Here is a 26,900-nt window from a genome sequence, read left to right as displayed (position 1 = left end):
ACAGAAAATTCAAACATGCCAGGTTATCTGTTGTAAAGCTCATCTACCAGAAAAGGGGAAGGGCTGCTACAGGTTAACAACGAACAAACATAACTCGAAATGCAAACTAATAAAATATTGCCTTATATATTCAATGTGGATTTCTGTATTAAAAGGATATAATTAATTTTAGAAAGATTTCCACTGAAAGTTTGTTCAAATACCTACCCGTTTAAAGCCTATAAACATAAAGTGCATTTTCTCCTAAGGAATCTAGGTAATTATCTGTGCTTGCAGACAATGTACATGTGAAAATCAACTGCATTAGTTTTCTTTAAATATAGTAAAGGCCTCTCATATTTTCATAACATCAATTTTTAAAGTGATGGATTTAATCGCCACGGAGCAACTTCTGCTCTTAAGTGAATCTCACTTCAGCTGAAAATTTCTGTATATTCTAAAACTATTGCATCACCATCTGATTTCCATTGGCCAGATTGTTAAACAAGACCTCATTTTCCTTTTTCAGTTTTCAAAAACTAAGGGTGGCACTGGCAAATGAAAACCCAAGCAGACAATAATGCCACTGACTAAATCAAGGTGCTGTATCTTGCCATCTCAGGCTGGAAAGTGAGTAACCTTCAAGGTGAGGTAGCAAAACAGTTGGTTAGACTTTCCACAATTTTCTCTTGGGTCTCAGACCATGCCTCTACCCATGCTGGAGTTTTGTGCCAACATGTTGAGCTATAGTGGCTACTTCTTGGGACCATCACTGCAGTTCTCCAATAAAGACATTTTAGACTTCACTTAGTCAAGGCCAGACTTCCTAAAAGCAGAAAGGGAACAGCACGGCACTTTTTAAAGTGAAGCCACTCAATTTACAGCCAAGGATCCAATAGGCAAGAGTCCATCTGTTGCCACTTACTAAATTTAGTGCAAATATGGGCGAGGAGGCAGAAAATTCATCCCTGGGGGAAATACTTGAAGGAACAGAGAAAGGGAACAAGGCTAAGAGTGAAGGTCATTATCTACTACACCCTGCAAAAACGTGTATTCTCCCTGTTATATCACATTTTCCTTGTTACAAAGGAGGGAATCCCTAACTCCTTGTTTAATGATGTCAAGAGGCAGGAACCTACACAGACTTTGCTCACTTGAGAGCTAGGGCAGATAAACTGGGTAAGTAGAGGGGGTTTACCTTCAGGTACCCTCAGCCAAGTTTCTGGGCATTAGGTATGAGCTGGGGGTCCAAGCAATCTACAAGGGGTATGACTGCCAGATAAAACTCCAAACCTGTCAAACGGGATGTATAATTATTCAAACCTACAGCAATTTCCAGCAGGCCATCCCTGACAGGTGGACCCAGGCTGATAAGGCAGGATGGCCTCCAGCAGGGGTGTCTTGCCATGTTCTTCTCACATCTTGTCCATATCCATCCTCCCAGAGAATCTCCCAGAAAATGCCAGCCAGGTTTATCAGAGAACACCATCCACCATCAGGATAATGAGTGTTACAGGTAGTTAAACTCATAACCTGGCTCATGGATTGTGAGATCAAGGTAAGCCACATCCAGATGTAATCAAAGTAGTACACACAATACACAGAAATCCTAGATACAATGTTACCAGATGTAATTTGGGGAGAGAAGTTTTTGAAAAAATTTTCAGTTGTGGGTGAGATCTTTGCATTAGGTTAGGCAGAAGCACTTCTGAATTTGAATACACATGCTTGTACTGAGCTACGGTGGAACTGTGGATACTTATTGTTTCCTGTCTTCATATCTCTCTCTATTTGGAAAACCATTCCTACCCCACTCCAATCATATACTTTTGCTGGAGCCATCAATCATAATACCTTGCCTGCCCTGGCCACAGGGGTGGGAACAATATGTCCAATAGGCCACTCAAATTCCTTCCTCAAGGACTTTTGATTTGGAGCAGAAGTAGGGGCCTTGCCTTTGGGTCACAGACCATGGAAACTTATGAATACAAACCGCTGAGGTCATCTTCCCTGCCACTTGGGAAAAGCCTGTCTGTATTAGGAGAGAACGAGGTTAACACACAAACATATGCAGATCCAAAAAGTTGAGACAGAAAGGGGAAAATGGAAAGAGTTTTGATACCTGGGGGTCCAGTTATGCCTGATGATGGCCTGGACTTCCCAATTACATGAGCTAATTAAATTCCCTTTTCACTTAAGCTAGTTTAAGCTGGTTTAGTCACTTGCAATTGAGAAGGTTCTCATTAAAACAAATTTCCATCTCATACACAAAGTTACATACCAGCAGGATTAAAGACAAAGTTATAAAGTATTAGGTGAAATTACTGTAAAATATATGTATATTCTTGGGATAGAGATGGTCTTCCTTACTTAGTAAGACACAAAATCCAGAGAAATCCTAAAGAAAAAGATAGATTTAAATGCATAAAAAAACGTAAAAACTTTCTGTACAAAACAAGCAATGCCTATTTAAGTACAGAGGTAAAATAAAAAATTAATACCCAAAATACATAAAGCGTTCCTAAAACTCATTAGGGAATATCAAAAGTCAAGAGGAAAAACTGAGCAATAGACATGAATAAGCAATTCACAGAAAGTTCAGCAAACACATGAAAAGAAATTCAACCACATTAGTAAGCAGGGATATGCAAATTTTTCCATGTAATACCACTGGCCAAAATGTAAAAGGTGAAAATGTGAAGAAATACATATATATGTAAATTATTAGTATAAATTTCTTTTAATGTACAATTAAGCAATAGCCATCACTATTTTTAAAATGTACCTACCATATGATCCAGCAATTCCACTTACTGTATCTATGCTGCCAGAAATACTTACATAAGTAAACAAAGATATATGTTGAGGATGTTAAAAAGCACCACTAGTTGTAATAAGGAAAAAACTGTTAACAGCCTAAATGTCCACTAATAGAGAAACAGTAAATGAATTATGGTTCATCTAAACTATGGCATATCATGCATCAGTTAAAAAGAATAAATTCAATTTATTACATGAAAAGTACTCCTACATGTATTACTGAGTGAAAAAAGCAAGATGCAGACAATACGTGCAGAGTGATCCCATTTATATATTAAAAAAAAATTTTGTAAGCATACATACATTAATGTAACTACACGGAGAAAGATGCAATACCAATTAATGCTGGTTACCTTTGGGGAGGGGGTGTGAAACAGATGTAATTTTTCCTATGTGACTGCTTTTTTAAAAACAAAAACACTGAGTGCAAGTGTTACTTATGTTTTAAAAAAAAAAAATAAGAAAAGAAAATCCAAATCTTCCCACCCCCATCAAACTTGTATTATAAAAAATTAAAAATTAAAAAAAAAAAAGTTCCTTTCGTTGTATGAAGTGTATCCTTACCTATCTCTTCTTGAATAGAGACAGGTGTATGGGATTCTCTTTCTCCATTTTCAGGGTCATCAGCTGCCTTAGCAGATTCACTCTGGGAAGAGTTTAGCTCACTGCTGCTGTTACTGTGCTCCAGATCAGGCTGGATGGAGGCAGTGGTAGCACTAGTCTTATTGCTGTCACATGTCTTGCTAGGTTCTTCTAGAAAAATAGAATATCTGATTTTTAAATTGGAAATCACATCAAAAATAACTAATTGTCAGAAAAGACGTTTAATTGTTTTAGGGTTGCATTACAAAGCCAGATTTTAAAAAGAAAAAGCTGCTCATGTATGAATAATGCAATGTATGAAAAGAAATTTGTAAATAACACCCTGTGAACTGTCTTTTAAGTCTCTCAGCATTAACTCAATACACAGCACAAAGCAGACCATCTGTTAGAGTCAAGTGATACAACTATCTCACAGAATCTATGATGTTATGATGTGCCAGATACTGCAGAAGTAATTTAGTGGAGAAAATCCCTCAAAATCAGAAATCTATATTCTTACTTTTCAAAAAGTCTTCAAACAGTATTCTAAATGGAATTAAACAGGATTACTTATCTCTAAGGTTTTCCTGCCTGAATTCTATACCCCCAAATTTAACTACAAGGTAATGCTTAAGTGATTGTTAATTTTAAGAATATAACAGTATCAATAAGAGTATAGTTACTGAAAGACCAAAATGAACACTACCATGAACTGAAAGCCTATGTGTCTTTCCTTGGTAGTTCAAAAATCTAGAGCCTCTTTGTGTATTTCATTTTGCCACTATTAAGGTAGCCTTTATATCAATTACCTAAATTAAAAGTAACTGACAGTATATCACAAAGACTATCTGTAATGTATTGTGAGTACCTAAATTTTGTTTTGAAGGAAAAAACCAACAACCTGATAGAAAAAGGGGAAAAATATATGAACAGTGACAAAAGAAATGAAAATGGCCTTTAAATCTGGAAATAGGCTCACTTATTTAAAACTAAAAGAAATGCAAAATAAAACTATATGGAGAAACTACCTCCCAGCTACCAGATGGGCCAAAAGCCAAGTCTCACTCACACTCAGGTAGAGAGGCAGCAGCTTCAGAGGCGCGGCCACACGCTGCTGCGGGAGTGGCAAGGGCGCCGCGTGGGACTGATGGTGCCTAGGAAGTTACAGCTGCGACCGCTCCTGACCGAGCACTCCCACGTCCATAACTCTATCCCCAAATTCACCGGCAGAAATACTACATTGCCTACGTGCAGAAGTGTTCACTGCAGCATTATAATGGCAAAAGACCAGAAGAAGAAAATGCCCATAAATACGGCACTGGCTGAATAAGAGATGGAACATGCAGTAAAGTACCATGTACCATAACAAGGACTGAGGGGATCATTACATCCACATACAAACCGATCTCAAGATTAAATGTAAAAAGAAACAGAAGAGCACTTAGAGTATGCCAACATTATGTAAGAAAAGGAGAGAAATATGAATTTGTGGATATATTTTGTCTTTATATACCAAAAAAAAAAAAAAAAACCACTAACGAAAAGTTAATAAAAACAGCTACCTATAGGGGAAAGGAAGGATATGGTTACCTAGAGAGGGAAGGGATGAAAGTGAAAAATTCTCTGAATAGATATAGTTACACACAGCTGGACTTTGGAATCATGTAAATGTTTTGTATTTAGTTAGAAATGCAACCCCTAAAAAGTGAAAACCAATGGAAACAAAAAAAAAAAGTCTAACTGTGCATCAAGTTGTTAGCATAACCGCACAGAGAAAAAATTTATTTCAAGTGACTTTGGAATACAGAATTTTCATTATACAGTCTTACTGGAAATATGGTACAAAGATGAAAAGCTAAAAAAAAAAAAACCCTAAATGCCATTAGGTAATCTTACTGTGAGCAATAACATTGGTATTATGAAATTCTATGCTGTTTAAAACATTTTTTGTATTACTGTTATTAATGCACATCAGTATATAATAATTATAAGTAATAATAATATATAATTATTAATTAACATCTGTATCAGGATAAAGCAAATATATAATTAAGCTACTATTGTTAGGAACTAAGCCATTCAGTATAAAGAAAAAGAGATACAAGTGTTTAAGAAAAAAGAAAAAAACTATGTAATCCTCAATCTGAATTTGAAATATCAATGGTGAATTGATCTTTTTCTTTTCTGAAATATGTATTTCCTAACACTACCCACCAAAAAATCCTACAGACAATGTACTTCATAAAAGAATAGGCAATCAATCCTATCCCCAGGTATTTTGATCCTGAAAAGACTGAGCTCAGAATCTATCCGTTTAAACTTTCAAGGTGCTAATGAGCTGAGGACTCCTGTAACTCATAACACACAGCGTTTTTGTTAACTTGTCCCATGTTAATCTGCCTTAAGTTCTCCTCCATTTCAGTTTCGAATTCTGACTTTATTTTTTAATTGTTCTAGAACGCTTGACCTCTTTACTTCATTAGGCTATAAGATTAAAGAAATCTCAAGCATTTGCTTTAAAACACCACAAAGAAGGTTTATTACCTACCAACAGTCCTCACAGTTCAACTAGACTAGAAACTAAAACCAAAACATATTTTAAAAAATAAGAAACAAAAGAGTAACATTTTGCTGCAGAACCTCCAAAAGCTATTATTAATCAACTCAATGAGGTAAACTGGTAACAGATCAGTTCAGCATCCAGTATCAGCAGCCTCCAATCCACTAGTTTCCTGATAATAAAATTGAAACCTAAAGCAAAGTACTATCTTTATCCCCAAAGTTAAAAGAAACAAGTTAAATAAATATGTTCCTATAGTTCAACTTTATAGATTTAGAGTTTCAATATGTCTATGGAAACATTTTCAAAGCAATTATAAATAGTTATGGATATAAAGCCAGTTTTATCTGTTGCTACTATTTTCTTAGTCCCAGGCATTAAACCTGGAGGTATAACTTAAATAAAAACAAATGTGGTCTGCATTATAGGTTTGAATACAAATTCTCTGTAGTGCACTTGAGGTTAAGATGCTAGAAAGACATGCCCCTCTCTTCTCTTATAAACTGAAAAAATTGACACTCTGGTAACAAAAAATTTCTAATCTAAAATCCAGAACAAAAGTATAATTCTGAAATTGAGCTTTTTGTTAACTACACAGGAGTTATACTGAATAATAAATAGTATACTTGCTATAATGCATCATTTTTGGAAACATAACCATTTTCATGAGCTGAAGTAAAATGTTTGGAGTAGAGATGTGGGGGCGGGGGGGAGGGGGGGGCGGGACCTGAGGAATAGATATTCAGAGATTAACTTTTCAAAGTGAGGTCTATGAACCTCTCAAAATACAGCCTAAAACTCAGTTTAAACTTCAGTCTCAGCTACATAAAATCTTTCTAATCACTGATCATACCCAACATGAAATCTGTCCATTTTTCTGTTTTCATTCCTTTAGATTTGTAGATCACAGATTTGTAATTCTTCCTCTGCATAATGTCATCTAGCATAAGACAATGACAGTGCTGTCTGACAAGACTTGACAAAATACAGCTTGAAATAAATAAATATACATATGCATATATGTTGGAGAAGGAAATGGCAACCCACTCCAGTACTATTGTCTGGAAAATCCCATGGACGGAGGAGCCTGACAGACTACAGTCCATGAGGTCGCAAGAGTCGGACACGACTGAGCGACTTCACTTTCATGCATATATGTATATATTTATGTGTGTGTGTGTATGTATTTCCAAAGAAATTCTAAAGTAGCTGTATTTAAAAATAGATTTTAAATTCTAGAAAAGATATCCAATATAAATGCTAATCAAAAGAAAGCTACTGTAGTTTAGTAACATTATTAACAATAAAGAGTATTTCACAAAGATAAAGTTAATTCAACAATAAAAATTATGTGCACCTAATAACACAGGCTCAAACTACATAATGCAAAACTAAAAACATGTGAAAGATAAAAAGGCAACACATTAAAAAAAGTAACTTAAAAGTATCTTGCAGAGAGGGGGGAAAAATAGCAAAAATATAGATTTGAACAACACAATTAAAAACCCTGACCTAACTGTTCTGTACTATACCCCAAAACTAAAAATATATGTCTCAAGTGTATATTGGAGTAGGAAATGGCAACCCACTCCAGCATTCTTGCCTGGAGAATTCTGTGGACAGAGGAGCCTGGTGGGTTATAGTCCAGGGTGTTACAAAGAGTTGGACACGACTGAGTGACTAACACTTTCTTTCAAGTGTATATGAGATAGTTTATCAATATTAACCAAATGCTGGGACCACAAAACAAGCCTCAACAAATCTTAAAGGACATAAATCATGCACAGAATGTTCTCTGAGTCCAGTTTGTCAAACCAGAAATCAACAACAAAAATATAACTAGCAAATCTCTAAATGTTTGGGTGCTAAACAATATATTTCTAAATAAACAATGGGTTAAAAAATATATAACAGAAATCAGAAAGTATTTTAAACTGAATGATAAAGACAAAATAACATTTTAAAGTTAGTGAGATGCAGCTACAGCAGTAAACAGAGGGAAATGTACAGCTTTGATGACAGCCATAGCAAAAAATAAAAACTAAAAGTTACAAAAGCATCCATTAAGCAAGAAGAAAAAAACTTAATAAAAAATGTATGAGAAACCTCTGGAGGTGACAGATGTTTATGCCACAGATTACAGTGATGGTCTCATGGGTACATCTTTATCTCCAAACTCATCAAGTTGTATACATTAAATATGTACAGCTTTTTGTGTATCAATTACAATTCAACAGAGTGGTTAAGGGGGAAAAAAGGCAGGGAGGAATAACTCACAAGAATGAAAAGAAATTAAAAGGAATCCCAAAGTTTTTTTTTTTCAAAGACTCATAAAAATTATTAATAGTTTCATGAAATGATTAACTGATTTATGGATTGAATAAAGGGAACATCACTACAGACGCTATAGACATTTAAAAAGTTGTATCAGTAAAATTTAAATGAAATGGTATATTCTTAGAAAAATAAAACTTAAGAAAATTGACACAAGAAATCAACAGAAAACATGAATACTTCACTATCTGCCAAAAAAATGAAATCTACAATAACTTTCCCACAATGAAAACTCCAGGACCAAAAGACTTCAGCAAACATTTAACGAATAAACAACACCCACCCACAGAAACTCTTGCAGACAAAAGGAAAAGTGGGAACTTGTAAAATAAAAATTTATTTTATAAGACCAGTGTAATCTAGGCATCAAATCCTGATATAGACATTATCAGAGAAGAACTACAAGTCAATTTCATTCATGAAAGCTGATGGAAAAATTCTAAGCAAAATATTAAAAATGGAATGCAACAATATTTAAGAACAAAACTATGTCACAACAAAGTTGCATTTATTCCAGGAATATGAGATTGGGTTAACATTATTTAAAAAATCAATGTAGAAACATTTGCTTCCAGTCAGGCTAGAGAAGAGGGACTGAACCTAGCCCAGTCTATGCAACAACCACAGACAAAAAAAAGAAACCACTTAATAAAAAATGAACAAAAGAACTAACAGGCACTTCAAAACAGAAGGTATCCAAATCACACACACACACACACACAGAGAAGCATGTGTGTGCACAGTCACACGCACATGCACACACACACACAGAGAAGTATGTGTGTGCAGTCACACACACATGTACACACACACACAGAGAAGTATGTGTATGCAGTCACACACACATGTACACACACACACAGAGAAGCATGTGTGTGCACAGTCACACGCACATGCACACACACACACAGAGAAGTATGTGTGTGCAGTCACACACACATGTACACACACACACAGAGAAGCATGTGTGTGCACAGTCACACGCACATGCACACACACACACAGAGAAGTATGTGTGTGCAGTCACACACACATGCACACACACACACAGAAGCATGTGTGTGCACAGTCACACACACATGCACACATACACACACAGAAGCATGTGTCTGCACAGTCACACACACATGCACACCACATACACACTAAAAGTGTTCAACATCCTTAGTCACCAGGGAACTGCAAGTTCAAATCACAATAAGCCTCCCTACATTCCTACTAAAAGGACCAAAAAAAAAAAAAAAACTCTTTCAGGACTTCCATCACAGTATTAACTACAATTACTGGCTTTCCATAGGATCACCAGTATTTTCTTGTTTTGCTTATCTAATTTTCTAATTTATCTTCTTAAAAAAATACATAAAGCTCCTTAAAAAAACAAAACAAAACAAAACATAAAGCTCCTATGATAAAATTTTTTCTTTTTTAAAAAAGGCAAAAGGAAAGGCATAACAACATTCTTGATGTGATACAAATTACTCTGAGTATTAATTTTAATAAGCTTAAAATATTACTGGTTGACTTACATTTTCATATCAAAATACATGACAATAGTTTTCTATTATAATATTATGGTTTGAAATGTTGTTAAAAAGAAACTTACATGACCACATGCAAACATAAAATTAATTTGTTAGTACATACAGAACTGGAATGGTCAAATCATTCAACACTGAGCCATTAGTACGTGAGTACTTAAAACCAAAATATCTGCCACTATGGTCTGGTGATAAACTATACAAATAAGTCTATTAAACAAAAACAGCTAAATGAACTTTAAAAAAGCATGAAGATTATGATGAGTTTCAAGCACTAAATGCAGGAACATTTGTCAAACTCCAAATGTTAGGCGACAATTTAGCAGTCGGGGATGGCACTGATGCAAGCAAGCAGCATGAATGAAGACACACTTTAAGGTTTTAGGTGACACTCAGCTTTCACTACTCAAGGGAAGGACTTCCCCCCATTACAGAGGCATTGATACACTGCCCTCTGTACCTGGCACGTCCTGGGGGAGCTCAGATGCCACCTTCTTCTCTGCCATGTTGCTGCTATCGTGGGTTTCTGAGACACACCCCATGGGACTCCTCCCTTCAGAGAGAACAGTCTCTTCGGAAGAAGCATTTGTTGTGTTGTCGCCAAGATTTGCTGACACAGAGTTACCTTTATCCCCAACTTCTGTTGGCTCTACAGTAAAATGCACAACAAAACTTTAACGATACCCTTTAAAATTGCTCTAGGACAAATGGCCACATTCAGTCATCTACTGAAAATGAAGGAGCACCAAAAAACCTGGCTTCTATTCGATGGCCATTTTGAAGCAATTAGATTCTGGGATATTTTTGCAGCAGGTAATCCAAAGGGTATTTAAGAATATTTGGCATTATTAAGAATGTTTAAGTAGTCAACATAAAAATGAACATATTTTATCACACCCAAAAGTGTATATTCTGATAGAAAAATAGTGATTTTTCACCAACAAATCTCATAGGGAAATGGTACCTTATTAAGAAGTATAGAGATACAGATATAAAATCATAGTAAATCCACCAATATTTAAAACTCATTACAATGATTATACATGTTATAAGGAGGAAGAATATACTAATCTCTTTAGAAATGTAAAATTAAATAGTTGTTTGTAATAAAACAAAACAACCTCATTTTCATTTTGCAAGTAAAATTGAACATGTCCTAAATAATACTGATGAAATATTTCTTTTTAACCAAGTAATGTTTTTACCCTCAGATTTTCCTTGCTCAGGATCGACGTCATCTGGTGGTTTGTCATCACTGTCTTTTTCAACAAGCTGGTCTTCAAACTCCTCTCTGCTTTTCTCAGCATCTTTGGAGTTACTATTTTCAGTCTCATTCTTTTCCTTGTCTATTTCTTCTGGGCTTTTAACAATATCAATGTCTCCCTTTTTGGCTCTTATGGATTCCAAAATTTCTTCTATAATAAAACAAATAAAAAATTGTGTTTCCATATTACCAAGTAAAAGGTACTACCAGTGTCACTTAAAAGTTTCAATACAAGCTATTAAAACATAAATTTGTTAAACGCATTAAGAACTCTGAAATAAGGATTAAGATTACCAGTAACATTTTGATGCTTAAGAGAACTTGACCAACTTGGTTATCTTCACATCTAGAAAATACATGCTCTAGGCTCTAATTTCTTTAAAAAAAAAAAATTAGTCTTTTAAAATTGAGACTGCTATAGATTACTGTAATATCCTCTGCCATATAAGAAAAACTGTAAGCTGACACAGACCCACAGTCTGGGCAGTGTGAAAACAGTGACAAAAGCCTAGAGACCCATGACCTAGTACAGGTCTGACTTAACTGCGTGAGCCTGGGCAGGCTACTTCACCTTCGGTCCTCCAGTGTAAACTAGGAAAGGCCCATTAAACATTTCTATCTGAAGTCCCATAGCTTTCTGCAAGTCACTAAAGCCTAATGGTTCTAATTTCCTTTCAACCTGGGTGCAGTGAGACCACGACACAGGTGCAGACCACGAGGTGTATCAACACAGATCCCTGGATACTGATTTTTTTTTTTTTTTTGATACTGATATTCTTTACATCAAGATACAATACTATCATTTTTTACTTTGTTGCTCAAACTGGTTCAGCTTTTGGCCAATGGAAGCTTTTCCAGGGGAGTCCTGTATCCTTTCAACACATTTCCCCTCCCTCCTTCCTTACTTTCCAACACTACAAGACGCTCCAGACTCACCTTGGATTTTCTCTGCCCCAACCCTAGAATATACCACCTCTCAAGGAATCTTGACTCTTTTTTTTTAGCTGGAGAATAAGATTTAGAAGTCGTGATCTAGGCATTATGTGTACTTCTTACTAGAGGGGTGTCACTGCTTCTCTTACCACCCACAGACCCAGGGAATGTATATATGTATAGGAACCCATGTATATATACATCTTTATTATTTCTGTATCTATGTGTGTGTGTGTATAGTGGGGAGTACATGTGTGGTTCATTCAAGCATGGCTCTGTTGTTTTTTTTGTAAGTTCACTCTCTGACAGAAGTTGCTTTCATTACAATATATCAATTTATTTGGTTAACCCTACTATGCACAGTAAACCAGTTTCAGAAGTATCGTTTGTGAACAAGAAGAAACATCTTTAATGACAATGCCATGCACCCATGCACCCACTCTTTTGGGATTTTTGAATTTCCTTGTTTACACTTCCTTTCTTTAAATGTTCTGTACTTTCATTTTCATCAGTGTTTCCTAAATTGTAGGTTTCCTAAGATTAGAAAAAGCTTGTAAAGTCATCACTGAAAAACACTGACCTCTCTGCTTAAAAGATTATCTTTGAGATGGCTGGAGTTAATTCCTTACTCTCTCTCTCTCTCACGGTCTCTACTCCTAAATCCTACAAGAATTCTAAGTCAGTGATTATAGAAACATCTAAGTCAGCTATAGGACAATTTCAAACAGAAGGAATTCTAATACGTTTATTTTCTGTCTTTACCATCACCCCAGGATCCTTTTTTTACATCATTTCCTTATATCCTTTTACCTATCTATATAAACATCTACACTGCTTTCAGTTCCTCCTATTTACCCTAACTGCATTTACTCTTGCTACATACACTAAATCTATCAATGGAAGTATCTCAATCACTGTAAAAAGAACTTTTTATTTGGAAAAAGAAAATTTATTCACCAATTACCTGCTTTTCTTAGAGCCATATTATTTCTTACTTTCAAACATAGCTCCATCCTGATCAAACTGTTACACATTCAACCAACTTTCTTCCAATCACATAATGAGGATAGAGTTTAAAAAAACAACTATAAATTAGACCACCTAAATTAGGTAGAAAGCACAGGTAGGACCTGTGGTCAGACAGGATGACCAAAGGTCTCTAATTTTCTATAAAGGTTCTAATTTTAAATAGTCTCTTCTGTTATCCACTCTATCAAGTATATAAATAATTATCAGTCTATATGTCTGTATTTTCAGCTCAAGACCTACATTACTCATAGCCTTAAGAGAAACAGTCCAAAAAAGTGAGGAGGGAAAAAAAAACATTAAAGGGGTGACAGAAGAAATAATTGGTCTAGGTTGTATCTGATCGGTAATAAATATGCATCTTCTATAAACATGTATAGTAGTCTATACTTTGCAGGAATATTTCAAAATTAAATAGAATTAACCTACCAAATATTAAAAATCATCTCCTCTCAGAAAAAAATTTATTCCAAAAATAAACTTTTCAAACAAGCAGAATAAAACATTACAAAACACAAAGGGTATATGATAAAACAAACTATTTAGTTACAAATATATAATAAATTTTAGAATCTAGATGGTAGGCTTATGGGTATTTACTGGATAATTCTTTTAACTTTCTGTATATTGGACAATTTCAAAAAAATATTAGAAAAAAAAAACGGAAAATATATTCAGAAAAAAAAACTCCAAAAAAACCACCAAAAATCTGAATTAAACTCTCCTAAAGAGGACATATATGTATATAACAACCAGAGAGCTGAAAATGTGAAAGGATTTATGCTATTTGTGAGGTTAAAAAAGAAAAGTCATAAGGATAAGCTGGGATTCTGAGATCATTGATAAGATACTCTAAATTATTCTTGGCTATTTCAGGAGCCCAGTAGTCTGTTTTTTTAATCTCATAAAACCCCCAATTAAAGAACACCACTAGATATTATTTTGGGTATTTACCTGGACTGGATGCTCCTAAACTATCATAGCCAAGATTTTGGTTCCCAAAGAGAGCAAATAAAGATAATGGTGGCAGACCGGTGTTTTAATAGGAAATTCTTCTATCTGAATGTTTAATTCATTGCCAATACATTCCTTAGAAAGTTGCTGAGAGGATTAAAGGCTTGTATAACATCTAGATGAACACCTGGCCCACAGTAGGTACTCAAAAATGTTAGTTTCCCCTTCTCTTCCCCATCAATTTTCAATTCTTGTGAATCCCTCCACCTTTAGTACCAGGTTGGTTGTACCTTAGCAAAAAAAAGGGGAAGGGGGAGAAAAAAAGAGAAGAAAAATGTCACTTGTCTAGATCTCACCATTAAATTCAAGGTGCACTTTACCTTATTTAAATTAACTTCAGTTGTACTAACAGGGTAGCCGTCCACAAGCTTTGGCCATATATCTCTAAGAATATATTGTGCCCTAACACTCAAAGTGCTCTATTTCTGATTATTACAAAAGATTTAACTAATTTTTAAAAGTACATCACAAGCTGAATTACATGAAATATAACATGCTTACTGTAGCAAATTTGAAAAATATAAAATGGAAATATATCCTACTATAATTCTACTATGCTAATTAGTTGTTTTTTAGTGATAAAAGCTGATTATGCAACAGTTGATTATTCAGAGGAAGAGAATTTAAGTACCTCAATGACCCAGGTACTGTTTTGGCATGGTACCTTATGTATTCTCCAATGTATAGTATTCCATCACATGGTAATTCAAATGAAATTAACCAATTCCTCCACAAATTCACTTTCAGTTTTACATTCCCCCCAATCAGACCACTAAACATTTTGATTATCCATTCCTATATTGGCTTTGTTCTTTACTTAAGATGATGAAGTGTTAGTCGCTCAGTCATGTCCGACTCTTTGCGACCCCATGGACTGCAGCTGCCAGGTTCCTCTGTCCATGGACTTCTCCAGGCAAGAATACTTGAGTGGGTAGCCTCTCCCTTCTCCAGGGGATTCCTCCCCACCCAGGGACTGAACCTGGGTCTCCTGCACTGCAGGAGTATTCTTCACCAACTGAGCCACCAGGGAAGCCCATGATTAAGATGATACTACTATATATATAATTTTGTACACAGACGAGTTCACTCTAGAAAATATTTCTAATTCAACACCTGATAAAAACACATTCCACATTGCTTTTTAGGGGACAGCATGGCTCATTATTACTATACTAAAAGCTGAGTCTGCAAGAGAGTAAAAAGGGATTTGTCAATTGCAATGCTGGGATCCATAAAAGGAAACTAAGAGGGGGAAGTAATCCTCTTAATTATACTAGTACAATTATCAACCTCCCCAAAGAATTCTGATGAGTAAAACTTATCTGCTGGAAAAAATACACATTAAAAAAAGACAGATCTAATGAAAAAAGATACTTCCAACTACCAGATATGAATAAATATAACTCTTGTTAACTAAACCTACTAGTTTTGAAGACGTACAGGGGAGTCCCTGTACTATTTACTGTTTTAAAATGTCATATACATTCACTGTTTGTTACAAAGCAGGGAAGAAAAAAACTGAGCAACAAAATAAATAAGGTAGTAATTAAAATATAACCCGAAGTGTAAAATATATACTCATGAGTCCGTCCTGATATAATGACTGAATAGATAAAGAAGAATAGACATCTGTGCAGGAATCCAAATCATGTGTGTGGATCAATGCTCCCTCGAGGATATGGACTGTGACCCCCCCCCACGGCCTAAGTGTGGGCTGTGCACAGAGACCCTCTCCCCAAAACCATAGTGTGGGTGGGAGGAGGAATTTTACAATAGAGAAACCAGACAAACACTGCCTCAATCAGATGACCCAAGTCAACATCATCGGTGATGAATCATGCTGGTGGCAGGTACACTGGATAAGATGATGAGGAGGGCACTTCACCTCGTGGTCTTCCTCCCCAAAATACACAACACAAGGCTAACTCTGAGAAAAACACGAGACAAATCCATGTTGAGGGCATTCTTTTACGTCCCTGGCCAGCAATCCTCAAAATCTGTCAAGGTCATCAATAATATGTCAAGTCTGAAAACCTGTGACATCCTAGGGAGACAGGATGACTAAATATAGTGTGGTGTCCCGGAAGGGATCATGAGACAGAAAAAGGACATTAGAAAAGAACTGGGGAAATCTGAATAAAGTATAGATATAAGTTATTAAATATATCAACACTGGTTCATTAGTGATGACAAACACACCACACTAATGTGAAAGTCGCTCAGTCGTGTCTGACTCTTTGCGACCCCATGGACTATACAGTCCATGGAATTCTCCAGGCCAGAATACTGGAGTGGGTAGCCTTTCCCTTCTCCAGGGGATCTTCCCAACCCAGGGATCGAACCTAGGTCTCCTGCATTACAGGCAGATTCTTTACCAGCTGAGCCAGGATGTTAAGACGCTATAAGGGAAGCCTGCCGCAGGGTATGCGAAAAACCCTCCGTGCTATCTTAGCAACTTTTCTGTAACTCTAAAATTATTCTAAAATTGAAAGTTAAAAAAAAAAAAAAAGAAGGCAAAAAGTAAATTTTAAAGGAACACCATTTCTCATAATTAAAAACAGGACTCCCTAGAAGGTTTATTAATAAAATTCATGAATTAAAAAACAAATATAATTTGGGGAATATCAGTAATGAGTAAGGCAAGGTACCAAACACTAAAATGTATAGGGTCCCTAATTTAAATTAGGATGAACAGGGCTCTATTGGGAAAATATTATAAAGAATTAAATAGTCATATTTGAAAAGTTTAATACATTTTCAAATTCTGTACTGATTTCACACCAAGAGTTTATCTCAAAAAGTAAAATCTAATAAAAAGTAAAATGAGACGAATTTCCCACTCACCATTAGCTGCCGCCAGAAAGGATTTGTTACTGCCCCGAGCTTTATTGGTCAGGTCTTCAGTTATGTCCATGTGCCGGTGGATTTCTTCACGCATTTCTTCTAGAATTTTGCAGAGTTCTGCCTCCCAGTAATCTTTGTCTAGACAGTCAATTAATTCTGCAAGTTGGACCTTTGTGCTGTAGTACCAAATTTTCTTTTCATTTTCATTTTCTGTATCTTCTTCTCTGTTTAAGAAAAAGCACAAAAACACTTTGTATGTTAGACATAATGGCACTTATCTGACAATTTTATCTATCCAGTCAGTGAAAGTTAAAATACATAACACAAAGACTGCACACTAAAGTTCAATATAAAAAATAAGTAAATAAAAATAAAGTTCAATATATTAACACTTATTCACAAGAGATCCAGTTTCATTCAAATTCACGGTACTCATTTTACTTGAACTTCTAATTATTTTGATTTCCTAGCCCAACATAGACAGCATATTAAAAAGCAGAGACATTACTTTGCCAACAAAGGTCCTTTGCCAACAAAGGTCCATCTAGTCAAAGCTATGGTTTTTCCAGTAGTCATGTATGGATGTGAGAGTTGGACTACAAAGAAAGCTGAGCACCAAAGAATTGATGCTTTTGAACTATGATGTTGGAGAACTCTCTTGAGAGTCCCTTGGACTGCAAGCAGATCCAACCAGTCCATCCTAAAGGAAATCAGTCCTGAATATTCATTGGAAGGACTGATGCTGAAGCTGAAACTTCAATACTTTGGCCACCTCATGCGAAGAATGGACTCACTAGAAAAGACCCTGATGCTGGGAAAGATTGAAGGCAGGAGGAGAAGGGGATGACAGAGGATGATACAGCTGGATGGCATCACCGACTCAATGGACATGACTCTGAGTAAACTCCGGGAGTTGGTGATGGACAGGGAGGCCTGGCATGCCGCACTCCATGGAGTCACAAAGAGTAGGACACGACTGAGCAACTGAAGTGAACTGAACCTAGCCCACAATAGCTTAGGATAAAATATAGTAATTGTAGATAAATGTAGCTTGTAGTAGTAGGAGGAGAGGAATTAGTACAGCAACAAAGAAAGATTTCTGAAAACATGACACTCAGAAATAGGACCTTAAAACTCAAGAGTGTGTGAGTACTTAGTGGAGGATGGTCTTGGTGACACTTCAATCAACATTAAGATCATCACTGTACTCTCAGATCATCCCACCCTCGCCTTCTCCCATAGAGTCCAAAAGTCTGTTCTGTACATCTGTGTCTTTTTTTCTGTCTTGCATATAGGGTTATCGTTACCATCTTTCTAAATTCCATATATATATATGTGTTAGTATACTGTATTGGTGTTTATCTTTCTGGCTTACTTCACTCTGTATAATGGGCTCCATTATATCATCAAGTGTGAAACATATCGCCAGTCCAGGTTGGATGCATGAGACAAATGCTCGGGGCTGGTGTACTGGGACGACCCAGAGGGATGGGATGGGGAGGGAGGTGGGAGGGGGGTTCGGGATGGGGAACACATGTAAATCCATGGCTGATTCATGTCAATGTATGGCAAAAAACACCACAATACTGTAAAGTAATTAGCCTCCAACTAATAAAAATAAATGGAAGAAAAAAAAAAAAAGATCATCACTGTAACAATACCATGCACAGAACTTTAACCAGAAATATTTAAACTCTGTTCAGTACCTAACAGGTACAGAGCAGAATCATGTTATACTATAGTTTAGAAACATTTCCACCAAAATGGTGGAAATGCTTTGTTAAATTCTGGTCCTTGAAGAAATCATCTCAATTGAGTGACAACATCTCATCGCTCTTCTTGCCTGTGGACAACCAAAGCTCAAACTGGAAAAGAGCAGAGCAGCTTCCTGTCCTGCTTAAGTCTCCCTGAAGATGCCATTCACTTGTAACGGAGGCGGACACTTGCACACGAATAGTCACTGATTAAAAACATAAGGTAAATTAATGTCTAGCGCCAGACTTTAAGAAACACATGTGATGGTAGTTCTTCTCTCATTCAAAAGAACTCAGGATTCCATAGGCATGCATTAATATACAATATTTGTCTTTCTCTTTCTGACTTATTTCACTTTGTATAATAGGCTCTAGGTTCATCCACCTCATTAGGACTGACTCAAATGTGTTCCTTTTTTATAGCTGAGCAATATTCCATTGTATATTTGTGCCACAATTTCTGTATCTGTTCATTGAGGGTGGGACGAATTGAGAAAAGAGCATGGAAAACAAATACCATGTGCAAAACAGAAAGCAAGTGGGAACCTGCTGTCACACAGGGAGCTCAACTCAGTGCTCTGTGCCAACCCAGAGAGGAGGGATGGAGAGGGAGACGGGAGGGGTCAGGAGGGAGGGCACATGTGTGCACGTGTGGCTGATTCTCGCTGACGCACGCAGAAACCAACACAACAGTGTATCAGGAATATGTGTGAAGCAGCTGACAAGAACAAGTCTAACTTTCCTGCCTGCTCAAAGGCAAACTCATGGAGCTGAAAGAAGAAGGCTTTAAGAAAGATCCGGCTTTGAATGGGCTCATTCACTTATGATATGTGAACATGGACAAGACACAACCTCTCTGAGTGTCTGAGCCATTTTATTCACCTCACTGGTACATGGGGATAAACAGGACCTATCTTGAGGGTCACTGTGAGATATTATAAAGCAAATAAAGGTATTCTAATAAGGCATCTTATTAGAGTCAAGTGTTATAGTGCCTGGAAACATCATTGACAAGTGAAAAGCGTTAGTGGCTCAGTCGTGTCCGACTCTTTGCAACCCCATGGACTGTAGACTGCCAGGCTCCTCCGTCCATGGAATTTTCCAGGAAAGAACACTTGAATGGATTGTCATTTCCTACTTCAGGGGATCTCCCCGACCCAAGAATCAAACCCAAGTCTCTTGTGTCTCCTGCAGTGCAGACAGATTCTTTATTGTCAGAGCCATAATGACCAATAAATAGAAAATATTGTTACTAGTAAGGTAGTAAATAAATTAAAATGTAGTAGAACTCCAGGAATGAGACATTCAAAAATTTTGAAGAGAGACAGGATATATTAAATCATGGATAAATAAAAGGGTATCAAACTTAACAAAAATTTTTAAGAAAAAAGGTTTAATAAAGGGTCCCTGTTATCTAGCTTTGCTTTTTCAAATAAATAGGCATCTACCAACATATGATCTGTATCTCTGGTAGAGGCTTTTCACAAAAATTTCTGAAAATCATTTTTTTCAGCTGCTCTGGATGTTACCTTACAATAGGTATTTTTACTGACTTCTTATGACCGAGTGAAAACAATGGTCTATTGCAATGTGAAATGCTAAAGATGTCGGAATCCTCTCATCAAAAGATCAACAGGGAATGCCCTGCTGGCCCAGGCACTAGGACTCTGCTCCCACTGCCGAGGACCCAGGCCGGATCCCTGGGCTGGGGAGCTAAGTGCCCACGAGTCATGGGGCACAGCCACAAACAAATAAACAAAAAGCTTTCCAAAGGCAATACTGTAACAAAACCATGCTCAGGTGGCTCCGTGGTAAGAATTCACCTGCCAAAGCAGGAGACTCAGAAGACGCAGGTTCAACCCCTGGGTCAGGAAGAGCCTGTGGAAGGAGGAAACGGTTACCTGCTCCAGTCCTTTTGCCTGGGAAATCCCATGGACAGAGGAGGCCAGCGGCTTGCAGTCCACGGGGTTGCAGAGAGTCCGACACGAATGAGTGACTTAGCATGCACACACATCAAATCAGAAAGTACACAGTGAGCTTTGACCACGCACAAGAGTTACAGGACAACCTCATTCTTTGTTTTCTAAGATATCTATCTTAAGGAGTTTTCCTCTGTTATAAAGATCATCAAATTTTTTTCTTACCTCTTTGCTTTTTTCTCGATACAGAAATATCTACAAATTTCAACGGAAAAAGAAAAATATTCTACATAAAAACATTTTGAGGGCAGAAATACAATTCACAAGTGTAAGATTTCAACACGAAAATGAGATGCTAAGAGAGCAAACTTAAATCAAGCAACTCACAAACTCCTGAAAGGGTCCCATCAGATGACTAAATTAGCCCATGCTGGCATTTGCATAATTTCCATCTTAACAGAGAACACTTCATTTTAATCTTGAGAGAGAATTCATAACTTCATAACAGTGGCAGTTCATTCTAGATTGAAACTGCTCTATTAGAAAGTTTTTTCCCTTTTAAGAGAAGATACACATACCTAGTATTTCCATCAATCCATCCTGCTAGAAGTCTCTGAAATGAATCTAACACCTCTTCCACACAGTCCTTCAACTCTTTCACATCTATACTTTTACCACTTTTTTCTTCTCAGGCCAAACATGCTCAAATACTTTAACCATTTCTCACACAGCACGTTTTCCAGTTTTCACTACACTGATATTCTTCCCCTAAAGGTACAGTTTGTCAATGTCCTGCTAAAAATAGCCCTTTTTTATTCTGCTCATCAAAGATAATACTCAACACTATTTTTTTTTTCTTCTTGAGGCTGTAGGAGGATAAATTCATCAAAAGCATGAAGTAGTAAAACTGAGTGAACAATAAAGGCAAATGCTTTCAAAGAAAAGTTGTTTTAATATTGATGAACTTGGGCACATTTACACAATTTAAATAACCAAGATTATTTCATCTAATTTAAAGGTGACAACAGCTTTCCTGTAGGAATATACATCAATTTGTAGGTGTATCTGTTTATGGGGTTATAATCTATTATCACTGCAGATGGTGACTGCAGCCATGAAATTAAAAGATGCTTACTCCTTGGAAGGAAAGTCATGACCAACCTAGACAGCATATTTAAAAGCAGAGACATTACTTTGCCAACAAAGGTCCGTCTAGTCAAGGCCATAGTTTTTCCAGTAGTCATATATGGATGTGAGAGTTGGTCGGTGAAGAAAGCTGAGCACCGAAGAACTGATGCTTTTGAACTGTGGTGTTGGAGAAGACTCTTGAGAGTCCCTTGGACTGCAAGGAGATCCAACCAGTCCATTCTGAAGATCAGTCCTGGGTGTTCATTGGAAGGACTGATGTTGAAGCTGAAACTCCAATACTTTGGCCAACTCATGTGAAGAGTTGACTCATTAGAAAAGACCCTGATGCTGGGAGGGATTGGGGGCAGGAGGAGAAGGGGACGACAGAGGATGGGATGGCTGGATGGCATCCCTGACTCGATGGAAATGGGTTTGGGTAAGCTCCAGGAGTTGGTGATGGACAGGGAGGCCTGGCGTGCTGTGATTCATGGGGTCGCAAAGAGTTGGACACGACTGAGCAACTCAACTGAACCGAATTGAATCTATTTTCTACAGAAGCTGTCTCTGCAATGCTCCTTCTGCACCCCTAAACTGGCCCGGCTTCCGTGAAGTCACTGATCAGCTCAAGGAGCTCACAAGATGGCAGGGGAGGACAGGCTGGAATGAAAATATTTGCCAAAAATGCAATTAAGCGCAAGTTTCCAGATTCTATGCCTATGTTTTAAAGTCTGTTTGGCTTCTACTTAGGCAAGATAAGAGGTTAATGACTAACAGTTAAATTTTGAGTTTCATTTCTAAACAAACCCACAGAAACTAAGAGAAAGGAACACTAGTGTGGTGGGTTGACTAGTACCCCACAGAAATGCATGTCCACCTGAGACCACAGAATGTGACCTTATTTGGAAATACAGTCTTTGCACCTGTAATTATCTAGGGATCTTGAGATGAAATCATTCTGGATTTGGGTGAGCCCTAAATCAAATGACTGCTATCCTTGTAAGAGGAGGAAAAGGTTCGAAGAGACACGTGGAGTAAGTGGTGTGAAGACAGAGGCAGAAGTCTGACTGATGTGCCGGTCTGTAAGCTGGGAAACGCCAAGAACAGCCAGCAACCACCCAGAAGCCAGGAGAGAGGTGAAAGAAACAATCCTGCTGATACGGATTTCAAACTCTCAGCCCCACAATCATGACAGGATAAATTCCTGTTGCTTTAAACAACTCAACTTATGTCAATTTGTTATGGCAGCCCTAGGGAACCAAAACAGATTTGGATACTGGAAAATGAACGTGCTGCTGTAACAAATACCTAAAAACGTGGAAGCAGTTTAGGAACTGGGTAATGGGAAAAGGCTGGAAGAATCTTGGGCCACTTGACAGAAAAGGCCTATCATGAAGACACAGAGGTTGGCAGAAACTGGAATTGTGCTACCATAAGCCAAGGAAAACCTCAGGTACCAGAAGATGGAAAAGGCAAACAGAGAATTCCTTCCTAGAGACTCTGGAGGGAACACAGCCCCACAGACACCTTGATTTTAGACTTCTAGCCTCCAGAACTATTAGAATGTGAATTTCTCACTATACTTTGTTACAGCAGTCACAGGAAACTAATGCAGCTCAAGATTCAGAGATCAAAGGCAGCCCAAGCAGGTTAAGAGCACACATTCTGGGTTAGAATGCCTGGGACTGAATTCTGATTCTGCCACTTGCTAGTAGTATCATACTGGATAAATTATTTAAACTCGTGATACCTCAACTTCTCCATCTGTAAAATGGAGTGATAGTATTTACATATCAAAATGCTGCTGTTAGGATTAAACAAATTAAAAATGTAAAGTGCTTCAAACATTGACAGCATATAGTAGGTGCAGTATGTAGGATTGCTACTATTTTGCTCATCTTATGAAGTATATGATATCTACCTTAAAACAAATAATTAAAGCAGAGTGTGGTTTTTTTTTTTAAAGTTGTCTCAGGGTGCAAGTGGGACAGAATTTCAGGGGGGGAAGCTCTAGGGAATGGCATATATAGGCTGACTTGAAAGATAAGTTAGTTGAAAGGCTATGAGTTTTTTGTTTGCCTGGGTGCTTTTTATTTGTTTTGTTTTGGGTGGTGGGAAGCAAGAGATAGGGCTTCCCTGGTGGCTCATTGGTAAAGAATCTGTCTGCAATGTAGGAGGCACAGGTTCAATCCCTGGGTCAGGAAGATCCGCTAGAGAAGGAAATGGGAACCCACTCCAGTATTCTTGCCTGGAGAATTCCATGGACAGAGAAGCCTGGAGGGAAACAGCCCATGGGGTCGCAAAACAGTCAGATATGACTTAGCGACCGAACAACAAAGTTAGAGAATATATAAAACTAGACATTATGAACTTTCTGTTAAGGGCAAATGAAAGCATGTAATTGAAAAGTTTTTCAACTTGGGGGTAAAGGAGACCTGACCAGAGAGGCTGTTTTTAAAAACAGTCCAACTATGGAAGAGAAAACATAACTGGGGAATGGGGAGTTACACACAGACCGGTTTGGAGATGACTAAACTAATAAAATTGAGAAGATGTTGATAATGAGGATGGAGACAAAGAGATTCAATATTTAAGAGATAATTACAAGGTATAAAAAACAACACAGGACAGGAGACTATTCCAGGTTTCTAGCTTGAGCAGCAGGCAGTATGGTGATCCCATCACTAAGATGGTAATACTGAATGGAAGGTAGGTAATGGGGGCAAGTGATGTATTCAGTTTTAGACATGTTGCATCTGAGGCGCCTGCTATGTGGACTTGTCCAGGAGGCGGCTGGATACACCGAACTGGACATGGGCAGAAGGGTTACACGTGTTAGGTCTGATGGCAACTGAGTCAGCCAGTAACTAGGCAGCTTATGGCTGGAATGGGGAGGTACAGGTAGAAAGCTGTACAGGTTAAAAAGGATAAATCAGTTCTGGAAAGTGAAAAAATGCAGAGCTTTAAAATGCTGTGTTCAAGGTAATTTTATCCAGAACAGAGAGTGAGAGGAAAAGGTGCTAATCTAATCTGGTACTTCCTACTTTATTAAAAGCCCCAATTTCAGAGCAAAGGATTGACAGAATGAAAGCAATATTTAAAAAAGATTGGCCCTCTTATATATCACACTGGATTGTTTGCTCAATATCTTGATTCTTCAGGTAGACTATAAACTCATGTGTAAGAACTTTTATTTTATTCACTAACCTATCTAATTAACATTTCAAATGACTATTACATAAAAGCAGTAATAGGAAACTTAATGTCTATAAGCTACTAGCATTACAATGAAAAAGTGTACGGGACTTCCTTGGTGGTCCAGAGGTTAAGACTGCTTCCAATGCAGGGGGCAAGGGTTCAATTCCGGGTAGGGAAACTGGGATCCCGCAAGCCTCAGCCAAAAAACCCAAAAAAGTGACTACTGCCCCAGACTTTGTTTCAGACATAACCCCTTGGAAAACAGGTCCACTGAGTCATCATTTTAAGCTTCTGGACTTCCCCAGAAAGCATATAGGAAATCTCTATATAACCTGAGCAATTTACATTGTTTCAAAACTTTTCACCAGGAGTCCACATATAAGCTACCACAAGGGGGCGCTTAAACGGAAATTGTTTCAATCTAACTTTGAAAAAGATGTAAAATCTTTCGCATTTACTCAAATTACTGACAAAGAATGACATTAACAATGATACTTAAATCTTTATATTGGACTTTACAAAGAAAATAGTCAAAATGTCTCAACACATGAAAAAAGATACTATCCTAATTCATCTAAAAGATACTATCCTAATAAAACTCATTAAATTTTATTATCATTAAGAAAGGAAATTTGAGGGACCATGAGTAAAGCTTTTAAAGCAAATAAATGTAAGTGAATAGTTTCAATGCCAAATAGGTAATTTACTATTATATATAAATTATTATTTTTATATAATTATTTAATAATATTTAATAAATATTATTAAATAACAATTATTGTGATTACATATTACACTGGGACTTCCCTGGTGGTCAGATAGTTAAGAATCTGCCTTCCAATGCAGGGGGCAAGAGTTTGATCACTCTTCAGGGAACTAGATCCCACATGCTGCAGGGCAACTAAGTCCACGCTCCAAAGCTAGGGAGAAACCCTCATGCCACACAATAAAGAGCCTGTGTGCCGCAACTAAGACCCAACGCACCCAAACATATATATGAAAGAATTTTACTGTCCAATTTAGAAAAGCAGATTACTTCATCTCATTGATGTATCACAAACCCACCCACAGGACCCTTCTTGAGCCCTCTGACTCCTGTAATTTCGAAGGTCTGCACTTTGTTTAACCATTCAATGAGCGTTGCTTTACATACAGATGCTGATTTATCAAGAAACAACTTTTTTGGAACACCACTTAATTTATGTCACATTTTCTAAAAATGCCTTTGTTTCAAATCTATAAGATCTCAGAAAAATCCAGTCTCAACAGAGCCAAAACCATTACACTATTTTTCTTTAAGCACTGTTTTTAACAACTAAAACAATGCAAGTTGCAGACTTATCAAGATGAGGGCTTAGAAACTACAGTATAAAATTAGTTATTGAAAATATTCTTGGGAGGCCCCTGGTGGTCCAGAGGTTAGGATTCTCACTGCCACAGCCCGGATCCAATCCCTGGTCAGTTCCCTGACCAGGGAACTGCAAACCCCATGGTGTGGCCAAAAAAAACAAAAAAAGAAACAAGAAAAGAGAAGATTCTTAAAAATAGGTCCTGGAAAAAAAATTTTTTTTTTAGGTCCTACTTCCTAATAGCCAAAGAGTCTTGGGCAAGTCTAAGAGCAACTTATTTAACTTCTCTTTAGTTTTAGTTTTTCATCTATGAAATGCAGACAAGAACAGTACCTACATTATTGGGTTGTTGTGAGGATTAATTTTAAAAATGTATTTGTAAAATGTTTATTAGAAAACAACGCACACATTATTCTAAGTGGAAGAATTGAGAAGAAAAATATCAGTATATATTCCTTTTTATGTGAAATGTTTAGAAAAGGTGAATTTATACAGAGAGCAGAGGAGTGATTTTCTAAGGCTGAGGATGGGCGTGAGATTAACTGTAGACAGATACGAGAAAACTTTCATCCAGCATGACTGAAATGCAAAGTGACCAACCACGTGGATTTGTCTCAGAAGGACATGTTTCCTGGGGTGTGTGGCTTTCAGTGTTAATTTA

At 37.1% G+C, this 26,900-nt stretch overlaps 1 protein-coding gene across 13 annotated transcripts in view; it reads right to left on the bottom strand.

The window, feature by feature from the left end:
• BPTF (bromodomain PHD finger transcription factor) overlaps nucleotides 1–26,900 on the bottom strand; it is a 131,329-nt gene that overhangs the window by 59,570 nt on the left and 44,859 nt on the right. For 8 of the 13 annotated variants that reach the window (XM_065910563.1, XM_065910569.1, XM_065910574.1 and 5 more), the window contains exons 3-6: nucleotides 16,895–17,118; nucleotides 11,019–11,228; nucleotides 10,274–10,462; nucleotides 3,364–3,552 (exon numbers count right to left, since the gene is read on the bottom strand). In XM_065910563.1, the coding sequence (XP_065766635.1) occupies nucleotides 3,364–3,552; nucleotides 10,274–10,462; nucleotides 11,019–11,228; nucleotides 16,895–17,118 (812 nt within the window). The remainder of the gene's footprint in view (nucleotides 1–3,363; nucleotides 3,553–10,273; nucleotides 10,463–11,018; nucleotides 11,229–16,894; nucleotides 17,119–26,900) is intronic. The other 5 variants (XM_065910572.1, XM_065910575.1, XM_065910564.1 and 2 more) reach the window with 4 other exon arrangements.

The sequence above is a fragment of the Muntiacus reevesi genome, chromosome 18 (genome assembly GCF_963930625.1).
Source record: "Muntiacus reevesi chromosome 18, mMunRee1.1, whole genome shotgun sequence".
NCBI lineage: Eukaryota > Metazoa > Chordata > Mammalia > Artiodactyla > Cervidae > Muntiacus > Muntiacus reevesi.
This window is presented reverse-complemented; position numbering and strand designations above follow the sequence as displayed.